Source organism: Sinocyclocheilus anshuiensis, unplaced genomic scaffold (genome assembly GCF_001515605.1).
Source record: "Sinocyclocheilus anshuiensis isolate Anshui unplaced genomic scaffold, SAMN03320099.WGS_v1.1 scaffold1392, whole genome shotgun sequence".
NCBI lineage: Eukaryota > Metazoa > Chordata > Actinopteri > Cypriniformes > Cyprinidae > Sinocyclocheilus > Sinocyclocheilus anshuiensis.
The window spans coordinates 1,145,289-1,157,400 of record NW_015542476.1 but is presented as its reverse complement, the minus strand read 5'-3'; the positions used below and the strand labels follow the sequence as shown (position 1 = coordinate 1,157,400).

At 37.7% G+C, this 12,112-nt stretch overlaps 1 protein-coding gene across 1 annotated transcript in view; it reads right to left on the bottom strand.

The window, feature by feature from the left end:
- The window catches only part of LOC107693863 (neuronal calcium sensor 1-like), an 18,864-nt gene extending 7,044 nt beyond the window's left edge, over nucleotides 1-11,820 (bottom strand). The window contains exons 1-2 of the mRNA XM_016493398.1: nucleotides 11,239-11,820; nucleotides 2,314-2,338 (exon numbers count right to left, since the gene is read on the bottom strand). Coding sequence (XP_016348884.1) covers nucleotides 2,314-2,338; nucleotides 11,239-11,302 — 89 coding nt within the window. The 5' untranslated portion in view covers nucleotides 11,303-11,820. The remainder of the gene's footprint in view (nucleotides 1-2,313; nucleotides 2,339-11,238) is intronic.
- Nucleotides 11,821-12,112: the final 292 nt, after the last annotated feature.

Sequence of the window (12,112 nt, the reverse complement as noted above, 5' to 3'; positions counted from 1 at the left end):
ACATAATGACCTCTAAACTTTATACTTGACCGTTGCCCAAGCACCCAATCTCTTACACAATGCTCATATCATGTGTCTTGGATCGCTCGATGCTCTCTTTCTATTAACATGATAATAATCTAAACTTAAAGCACTATTTAATGTACATTGATTTACTTGCTAGCCATGTAATAAGTGGTATAATGTAACGTTAGTCAGTCATTATCATAAAATAAAAGTCTTCAAGATGACTAACTGTACATTATAACTTACCTAGAATCAAAGATCTTTTTTCTAATTTAATCGGGAAGACATCAATCAACACTGCAGCTATAATTCCCAAAACTCTCTTGACGTCACAACAACTCTTGTATTAGTTTTGACTATCACAAGCACAATTCAACCACTTTGCCTAAGAATCTATAACAATGTTTAAGACTTTCAGCTCCTGTACACAGGTTTAGTGCATCTATTGCCAAACAAGTGAACAGACAAATGGCCCCCCACTATATATCTGATGCACTTCCCCAGCAATACTTTGAAAGTGCATTTGTAAGGCTCGGTCTACTGATCCTCTGAGGACTCGATGCAGATAGCTCAAAGGCAAGTCTACTTCTGGTATCAACAAACATACTTCTATCATCAGAGAAAGAGAAGAAGAAAGTGATTCGCACCTTGAGCTGTGTGTGCGCGTGTTTGTGTGCGTGACTGGCAGGCATGTCTATGCTTGCTGCTTAGCGATCTGATCAGCACTAGACTGAGCTCCAAGAGGCTCCGCTTTCAACACAATACAGTTGTGCCTGTCTTTACTTTAGTGAGATGCCATTGAAGCATATCTACAAAGTACAGTGCAGTACATCATCTCAGAGAAGAAGAATCAGACAAGGAGTAAAGGTAGGGTGTCTATTGGCTTGCTCTTAATAGATAACCATATAAAATACAAGGTTTTCTGAACAGTCACACAAGACTGGCCCGCCTTTGTAAATGTCATAAAAGCAGAACATTTTCTTTCCTATCCTGTGTGTGCTGTATTTGACTGCCTCCATTTTTTTTTATCTGGATTGTTAGTCGCACTTCTTTGTTCCATAATTTTTGTCTTCTTTTCTTGCTCTTTCATTCTCTCTCTCTCTCTTCATCCTTCTCTCTTTCCCTACTGGGCACCCTGCCTAGAGTCAACCGTTCCCCATCTGCCATGAGTGGCATAGAGCAGCCAGGAGGAGTATAGATGTTGGCATGTGAAGTTAAGAATTTATGGAGAACAGGGGGGGCGAGAGAGAATGAGAAACAAAGAGAGAGGCACGATGATTCAACACAGCCAAAATTTGTTCTCCAAAGCAGCACAAAATATCTACAATGATGTGGTACTTTAGTAAAACATCATCCCCTCCATAGGTGGCAGACATTCTCAAGATGAGTCAGTCAGCATGGTAAAGAAGAGAGGTGTTTGCTATCAGGAGGTTTTAAATGGGTCAATGATGTGAACCATTTTTTTGCCCTATTCTCTCTCTATCTCTTACCTGTTATGGGAGTCAATGACGAATGAAAAATCTTGTAAAAATGTGACTTAAAAAAAAAGTAAATAAAGTGTCGTGGTGTAGCCATAAGAGTAAAATATTTTCTTTATACTTTAAATACATGTGAAAATTGTATCATGTATAATTAATTTATTTTTGTTTATCAATTATTAATTCATAAATTTCATTATGTTTTGGGGATTTGCACCACATGGCATTTTAAAACCTGAAGTAGTTTTACCTTTTCATTAAAAGGTCAACTTATCTGACCTTATTCATACCTTATGAATTGCATTTAGTCTATTTTTAAAAAATATTAATAAATGGGTCAATGATGTGAACCATTTTTTTGCCCTATCTATTAATATTTTTTAAAATATTAATAGATAGGGCAAAAAATATTAATAGATAGGGCAAAAAAATGGTTCACATCATTGACCCATTTATTAATATTTTTTAAAAATAGACTAAATGCAATTCATAAGGTATGAATAAGGTCAGATAAGTTGACCTTTTAATGAAAAGGTAAAACTACTTCAGGTTTTAAAATGCCATGTGGTGCAAATCCCCAAAACATAATGAAATTTATGAATTAATAATTGATAAACAAAAATAAATTAATTATACATGATACAATTTTCACATGTATTTAAAGTATAAAGAAAATATTTTACTCTTATGGCTACACCACGACACTTTATTTACTTTTTTTTTAAGTCACATTTTTACAAGATTTTTCATTCGTCATTGACTCCCATAACAGGTAAGAGATAGAGAGAGAGGGATGGGTACAGAGAGAGGACATAAAGAGCACACTTACCACTGCTGAACTTCCTTCTCTGTGACTGCAGACAGAACAAGAATGAAGACAGTTAGAATTTGTCATTCTGCAGTGTATGAAAACTTTACATGCTAGTTTAGGCTGGTTTGTGCTGGGTAATGCTGGTTTGGTGCTGGTCTGCTGAGAGTTGAACTGAAAATAAAGTTCCAAATCAATTTCTGACCTGAGGTAGTGAACAGAACACTGAAGTATAATTTGAATTTAATTAAGGAAGTAGAAATAAAATGTGACTTATATTCTAAAAAAAAATGTATATAAATAAAATGAATGCAATTTTAACAAGAAAATGAAAGTTTGTAAAGTAAAACTTTAAATGATGGTTTGGCATAGTGCTATTTGAAGGTTTAAAAAAAATCTTGAGGTTATATATTATATATATATATCAGAATTTATTTGAAATAGATTATAACAATGTAAAAGTCTTTACTGTCACTTTTGCTCTATTTTATGCACCCTTGCTGAATAAACTTTTTTTTTTTTTAAGATGGAAAGACAGACAGATCAGGGAATGAGTGAATTATTGGTATTGCAATTCCAGTAGATAACCAACATCATATTGCTGCTGAGTAGCTGAATGGAGACTGGGAAACATGGAAACCTGACAGGAGAACTGCTGTAGCTGTCTCTCACAGCTTAGAGGCAGACTGCCATGTCAACACAGCTAACATCAGGCCTGTCACTACACTGTCACTACATTTGACAGCCTCTGAGCCATTGCAGAGAGAGGTTTTTCCACAAAGATTTATTCCTCATACATACACATGAGCAGACCCACACTTTAAGAACCAATGCTACAGTAGATGGACCTGTAAATGAAAATGCACAGTTACACATTATATGTATTCATTCAGGACTTTTATCAAGTGAATTTAGATGCTATTTTGTACTAGCAGAATGTGTTTGGCCTTTTCTGAGATCTCGCTGTATCTAAAGAAACTTACATCATAAGTGCAGAGTTCTTATGTTTACATCTTTGAACAACATGTCTCGAGATGCCCTAATGTGATGATATATTGGAGGATGGTGCAGATGCAACACGTTTTCACTTTTTTTACCTGATATTCTCAATGTCATTGGCTCAGATGGTCATTGCGGTTTGTGTTCATTCAATGTTTACATCTTAACACTCTTGAGTACTTGTGCACACACACACACACACACACACACACACACACAGAAAAAGCTCTTTGTCTGGGGCAGGAGTGTAGTCATTTTCAAGGTCAGTGATGTGCATCCATGTGGAGCGAAAGGTAGAGCAGAGAAAAATAAATGGTGAAAGAGGATAAATTGTATGAAGATTTAAATATTTCTTGAAGAGAAATATGGATGAAGAGAAAGAGAATTGTTGAAACAGGGATATGTACAAACAGCTCTTAGACCTTGACAAAGAGAGAGAGCACTAGCTGAATATGGAGCCAAATATTATAATAAAGGTAAAAAGGATTAAAATATTTACATAACTAAAGAGTAACAGAAACCCAGTTGTATAACAAAAAGCTGTCCGGACAGGGAGAAAAGAGGGCAGAGTGCACATGTTAACACAGGTGTGTCTCATCAGCGCATATGACCCAACATGACTCCATCTAAAACATTCTTCTCCATCTGCTACAACAAAGAACAAAAGAGGAAAATCCAAAACACTAGAAGAAAAACCTCCTTTAAAACTGAATAAATAAGTTAGTCAAGATACTCTCCACACAACAAACCCCAAAACATCTCATCTAATCTGTCTGTCACACTGCAGGGCACTTCTATTTATTCAACAATACCACTCCACCTCACTGTCAGCTATCGTGGACCGTGGCAGCAAATTAAGACCAGCAAAAGAGCAAGGCAAGAGCAAAAGACAGAGACAAACTAAAAATAATGAACAATCCACTGCCTTGGGAGCCAATGCAGTGTCAGAGCCTTTTATATGGCTTTATAACTCAAGTTATATGGCTTTATAACTCAAGTTATATGGATTTATAACTCAAATAAGTGGAAGACGCACTAGCATGTAAGGTACTGACACAAAAGCATTTTTGTCCATATATACCTTCAACAGAGCCATAAACAAAACATTAACTTATTAAATTAAATGATCATTCTGCTAACTACCCAGACCCTTACGGTAAACCAACACATGCATCTTTTTGTAATAATAGTTCACAATATTCTGGTTTTTACTGTATTTCTCTTTAAATATTTGTTTGATCTTACCACTTACAACAGGAGGTGAAAATTAGGCAAATTAATGACTAATGAAAGTATTCCTACTCCTAGGAAAATGCACAAATGTAAGACAACAACAAAAAATTCAATCTTCTGTTCATCTTCAGCTTCTGTTCATGGGCATTTTTCCACTTTCCTGTGCACTGGAAGTTCTCTGAAGATGACAGCTCCACCTGCAGTCACCCATAAAAATAACAAACAAACAAAAATCTGACAACTTTTGCTACAGCTTACAAACTGCTACAAGCCCACAAGGGGACCCAAACAGTAGCAGGCAGTAAAACAGGCCAACTTACAAAATCTCATGAACACCATGCCTATAAACACCTGGAACATAAAACAAATGGCAGTACTCTCCTCGATGCACCAACAAGAATGACGACACAGCTTCCTAACAAAAGATTGCACAAGGTCTAAGGGGTTTCATCAGAGATCTCAGTGCCATTGGGCTTGCATACTATAGTCCCAACGTTTGTGACTACATTGAGTAATATGCACTGAAAAGTACTCAGTACTCAAGTCGATTTATCAATAGAAACACCTCATGAAACTACAGCTAACTGCAGTGCATAGCTGATTACATGAATCAGAAGGCATCCCCTGCCAGGCTGCCTGGGTGGGCCACATTCTGTGAAGCAGACTCTGGGTAAATCTCCCTCCACATCACGCCTGCTGTATTGCCTCTACCCTGGGCCACCCACTGTGATATTTGATTAAGCCTATTTGTGGACATAAACCTGATGTGAAGGCAGGGAAGGAGACAGGGCTATACTGGAGACTTCAGTCCAGCTGACAGACCTGGTTGCCATCACTGCCGGTGAGTTATCCTGTCTATCTCTTTCCGGATCTCCAGATGTCTTCTCTTGACTCACAAACATACACGCACCTATATGCATGTGTACACAAACAAGGTACAGCGATCACAGCATGAGGCAATGAAGGAATAAAATTGTCTTTATCCAACAGATATGTCAGATGTGCCTCTAAAGGCCTGTTCACACCGCAACAAGTGTTTGGCACGAAAAATTGGTACGATTTAGCAAAACAGTCAGTTTTTGAGTGCCACCAAATCATGGTTTTATGCAACAGCAGTGGCACTGGGCATGTGACAAAAACCACAAATCTTACTGGTTGGCCAATTTTCTTTGCAGTGCAATGGAAAAGCAATCATAACCCTCTTTGTGAAAAACAAAATTGCACATTGATGACATGCGTATGTTTGTGCTGGTCTAAACCAGGGTTGTCCAATCTAACTGCTTGCCAATTTCACTTGGATGAAATGAAACATTCAGCACATTTTCCACTTGTTCTTAAAATCCCAAATACTTAAAATGAATAAATCAGCCTATGTAACATATGTAATACTTTAATAATTGACTTAAGAAATACAGTTCTTTATTTATAAAAAATAAACAAATATTTTCTGTGAAATTCAATAATTAAGTTAATTCTGTAAAAGTAGTTATACCATTATAATCTTGCCTGCTGAAAAAAAAACAATAGAACCCCTCGCAAAACACAAAAAAAATAATGGATTTCAGGGTTATAATGGGAATTGTATTGGTTTTAATGTAAACTATAATGGTGTCTATTTGATGGATTCTATTGGTGGGATATAATCTGGCAGATGGCAACCAATAGAACAACAGTAATTCCTATTGGAATAATGCCCAAAACAAAAAGGAATTTTGTAATGGTTTAATGGAAACTATAAGAATTTCTGTGATAGTTTCTATTGTTTTTTTCAGCAGGGTAATGATACCCATACTGTGCTGCACATTATTGGCAATATTGAGCTGAAGCTTGACTTTGCAAATTTAAAATCGCAAATCAAATCGCAATCGCAATATCTGTCAAAAAAATCGCAATTTGATATTTTCCCCCAAATCGCACAGCCCTAATTTCTAGTGGCTGTCGCCCCCATAACCTCATTCATGATTCCCTACATTAGTCCACTAATATAGTCCAGTTGAAGGAGTGAATGAAAATGAGTGAGCGAATTTGGACCTGAGAGCGCCGTAAGGGCTGCCACTTTTGCAAAGCTTGTGCTTGCTGTTTAATAATCATTTGAAACTTAGCAAACTGCCAGCTCCAGTAAAGAAAAGATTTATCTTGAACTCTTTTGTGGAAACTAGCATGTATAAACCTTAATGAAACTATTTAATAATCAATTAAAAAGAAATTAATACCTGTATGATATTTCTCTGTACCCACATTGGACAAGCAATTTGGAAAACTGATGGATGATTAAGCTGCAGGCACCATCTTCTGGTGAGATATTTGAATTCATTCGGCATGACCCTCACAGTGCATTACGGGCATTGAGTGTACATCAGTTGTATGCTCGTTACTGAAGTGTGTTATGGGATAGAATGAGTGCGCTCGATAATGTCCAACACTACAAATGGCTGTCCCTCCAAATAGTGCCCTATTTAAGGATATAGGCCAGTGAATGAAGTGAAGACGTTGATTAGCTATCAAAGTACCGCGAGAGCCAGGGGCGCGGGGAGATGTTTTCGGTTGGGGGTGCTGTGTGTGTCTGTGTTGGGTGAAAGGGGCGGCTGGTTCACTTACGTCGGTGCTCGTGCTGGGGCTGGTGTTGTTTGGATGCCAATTTTGGAAAGTTTTTGCTGGGATGGGCATTTAAAAAAATCTTAAATTCGCTTTTGCGCCATTATCTCCTTGTATTAAAGTTAATCTTGTTCGCATTCTGTATAGTTCATGTCTGATACCACGTGCTAGCGTCACGTGTTCATGAGGATTAGGCTAATCATCCCATATAGAAAACATCACAGGTAAAATTAATCATGTTTATAAAGATAAACATGGGTTTATTATAGCCCACTTACAATTTACATTTCAGAGATCATTACAAATAAATTATTAAATGCTAAAACTGAATAAATTTAAATGAACAAACTTGGCATTGCATTTGCAACCATGTGAAAACGGGGTGCTGCAGCCCCCTCAGCACCCCTACTTCCCGCGTCCCTGGCGGGAGCCGTCTGCTCTCTATAGCTCTCACGGTACTTCGATGTCACCAATTGTTCTGCGCAGTGTAAGCAAAGCCAAAAACTGGATATTTTAGGCAATATACAAATCCTGGCCAGGACGTGTCTAGGAAAAATGTTACATATGGTCACCCTAGTTTAATATGGTTTCATTCAAATTAAAATATTTATTGCACTGAAAAGTTGTTGTGTTGTGAACAGGCTTTAATGCAATAAAAATTAATGGGACAACATGCACCCTCTCTGTGGAAAGTATCTGAATCAGTGGCTCAGATAGAAGTCAATAACTATAGTCCAATGAAAACACAATGCTTGATAATTTGCAGAGCAGACAGAAATACTTCTTATTAATCTGCAGTCTAGCAGGGAAGGAAATGTATCATCCTACTTCTGCTTATTTAAACAGTGGAAGATATACTCACACTCTTTACCGGATACAGCTCATCATCATGGTGACCATAAAAGATAAACTAGAACAGAACAGAGTGTGTGAACTGACAACAAAAACAATCTGAGTAAAATATTATGATATTACAGACAGCTTGTGGATGTGTTAGGCTAAACAGACAGCTGTCTGTCTGCAACTAGACAAGTGAATCAATCTAAAGAAATCAAAGGTTACATTTCTGGATGAGAGAAGGGGCAGAAGATGAACATAGCTGATGTGAAACCAGTGATAATGACACAAAGATTGAGAGGTGAGTGGAACAGACAGTGTAGACACTAGGCAAAGAAAACAAGAAGAGACAAGATGCAACCAGGCTGAAAGAGAAAAGACGAGAGAGGACTGGAGTGGAGAAAAACTGAAAAAGGATGTGGGAACAGAAGGAGAGGGAGAAAAGAGAGGTTACAATGCCTGTTAATGGTTGATTACAGATCGCTTGTTTGTTTTTGTGTGTGAATCCTGCAATTCAAGTATTTCAGTGCTTCATGCACTCTTAATTCTCTATATGTGACCCTGGAGCACAAAACCAGTCATAAGTCGCTGGGGTATATTTGTAGCAATAGCCAAAAATACATTGTATGGGTCAAAATTATTGATTTTTCTTTTATGCCAAAAATCATTAGGATATTAAGTAAAGATCATGTTCCATGAAGATATTTTATAGATTTCCTATTGTAAATATATTAAAACGTAATTTTTGATTAGTAATGTGCATTGCTAAGAACTTCATTTGGACAACTTTAAAGGCGATTTTCTCAATATTTAGATTTTTTTGCACCCTCAGATTCCAGATTTTCAAATAGTTGTACCTCGGCCAAATAGTCCTATCCTAACAAACCATACATCAATGGAAGGCTTATTTATTCAGCTTTCAGATGATGTATAAATCTCAATTTCGAAAAATTTACCCTTATGACTGGTTTTGTGGTCCAGGGTCACATATGTAAAAGAACTGGTATTTGTGTATGTGTAAGTACTCTCTGCAAAAAAGGCTTGTTCCATGATGTGTGTACACCATTTATTGTAATGACTAAAGGGCAAAGAGCTTTATCTATTCCTTAAAATCACAATGTAACGGAAGTAGCAGCAAAAAGGAAAAAAATATAGATCAGGGACTTGATTCTATTGATTGGTAGTTGATTGGATGGAGGAAGATAGTAAATGTGAGCTTGCATTCTATTGTAAGAAAGGGGCAAGAAGAAACATGTATTTTGCTAACAGGTCAGAGACAACTGTTGTGACCACAGCCAGCTCACAGCATAGAAAGAAGAAAGAGGGTTGAAATGGATCTCAGTTAGACCAGAGCACTTTCAAGCAATCTCTCTTAGTAAAAAACCTAACCAATGTTTTAAAAAACAACATCTTCAGCTCACTTATGTGACTAGTGCATCAAAACACTTGCTGTCTGAATAGTGACTGACATGAGTCTTTGATGTTTGGCTTCTATAGCAGACATCGTCTCATTGAAAGCCTGTTGGATTTGTGCACTGCTCACACACTGATCTAACCCTGCAGCGAAGGAGCAGGAAATTATTTCCTGATAGCCCTGCTTTACCCCCCACTGTGCACAAACATGAACGGTTCACCACCATTCGGAATGTGCTTACATTCCATTAAAGTTTAAAGAAGAAAATAGTAACCAAGTTACCTATACGTAGCAGGTGGATCTTTGATAATGTCCTAGAGAACTGATACATTAAATGGTAGGCCTAGAGAGTCATTAATTTCTTTAGCACCATAGTTTCATACTAACTGCTGAACAGAGAAGTAACTAAAGTAGCAAGAAGAAAAAAAAAAAGTATGCTATTAATTGTTGCAAATCTAAAATTAAAATTCTGTCACCGTTTACTCATACTCATGTTGTGCCAAATCTGTATGCTTTTCTTTCTTCTGAAGACCACAAAAAAAGATATTTTAAAAATATTGGTAACCAAACAGTTACTATCGACCAAAAAAAAATCTACCTACTACAATCTACTACACTTTGCTGCAACGCTGCAAAGCATGCAACTGAAACTTGTATTCTTTGTATTGAGCCAAGAGGTCAATCTGTTACATTTAGATCCTCTACTGGTCAAACGTCTTTGTGATATGGAACTCACAGGTCAGAGGTTACCAAACTTGAACTTTGGTATGTTGCTTAAAGTTGCAGTCACAAAAGACATCAAGCTTCACTGACTTCCATTCGTACAAGTTCAAGGCTGAATGGCTAAATTTAAAGAACACAAACTTCGAAAGCTGCAAGTTTGAGAGAAAGTGGAGATGGTATATTTTCACATTTTAAATGTATTATTGGACTTTTTTATTAAAAACTTAAGCCCTAGAGCACAAAATTATTTCCTATTTACTGCATATTCTGAAGGGAAAAAAAAGGACACTGTCTGAATGCAACAAATAATGTAACCTCTTTGCATGTGCTTGTGTTTCCACTCTCCTGTGTTTGTGTGTATGAATGTAAATGGATTAAACACAAAGTCTAGTGTGGCCCTTGCCTTACACTAAACAAAACATAAACAGTTGTTGCTAATCTAGTATGTAGACATAGGTATATCATAATTGTGATGCTGCTCTACTTTTCCCTCTAAAATTTGCTTCACCTATGTCACACTTGGATTAATATGCAGCATTAGCGAGGTCTCAAGTCCTCATCTAAATCAAGTCAAACCCAGTTGATGTGATAATGATAATGCTAATATGCGTTCTCCACCTCAGGGAAGGATTGTTGCAACACAATTTGCAGTTAGCCCCACATCTTATTGACTCGACATGAGAGTTGCTGCCAGCTGTTCATGAAGGCCCCATATCTTCTCACAACATAGATGCAAGCCAGTCAAAACACGTTTAAAGATTATATGATTAGTGACGGAGGACAATCGACCCCAGAGACGAAATGATGATCACATTCAATACAAAGGTACATGAACAAAATCGCTCATACGCAGGCAGGTATAGGGCGCGCGCACACACACACACACACACGCACACACACACACAATCAATAGTGCAGTATAACAGCTTGGTTACATTAAGCTTATTCTTCAGTCAAATGCAACTTTATGAAATCCACCAATACTTAATTTAGAAAAGACAATTTTAAAGTAAATACTATAGTGGGCTTGTTTCCACTTAAATTTAGAGAAAGAAAAAGGGAGAATAATAATTAGATATAACATGCAATTAACCAGCACAAAATGGCACTAGACATGGAAGAAAGGACTAAAGATGAATACTCACAGTAGGTCTTTCTGCACAGCTCTTCCACTACCTCAGGCTTTAGTTTGCTGTTGGATTTGCCCATCTCTCCAGCTGGCCGCAACGGTTTATCCCACTCCCTAATGCACTCCCCCCAATCCCACCTTCCACTTACATTTAAAGAAAGAGAGAGAAAGAAGGACTGAGGGAGAACGAGGCGGCAGCACAAGAGACGCACAAGCCCTTTTGAATCGTGCCCTGCCTTTCCTCCAAACCGCAGCAGTGTAAAAGCAGAGGAGGAAGGACAAGTAATTGAGAGGAGCAAATTACACAGAAGCAATGTTATTACAGCATGCAGTGCCTAGAGTTGTCTCTCTTCACTCAGAGGGAATGAAAGAGAGAGAGAAACAGAGAGGGCTTTAATCTGTTAACCGGTGACACTCCTCCAGTCCTGCCAGTGTCTGCGGTTCCCTTGTGGAATCAGTGGCTCTGAGCAGCGCTCGAGCCCAGGAGAGGCACTCTTCAACTGGGTGCTCACTGCTGTCTGGCTCGGTCCACTGGAAGAGGAATCGATTCACTGACTGACTCAGACATGCATACGCATTCGCTGGCTCTCTCTGTGAGCTTGTGTGTGTGTGTGTGTGGGTGTGGGTGGGTGTTGTCACCACGCTATGTGTTGATGCTGTTGTCCTTGACAACAGAAGCCACTCCCCCAGTGCTCTCGCTCCTACTGTTTCCCTAAATATGTCCATGACAAAGACTTTCTGGCTTTTCATTGCTAATTTCATTAAAATGTGCTTACTAAAATCTAATGTGATAGAAAGACCTGTATTACATTTGACAAATATAAAATGTGTATACACACATATACATACATTCATTATTTGTATGTTTTTAAATGAATTAAATTGATCAA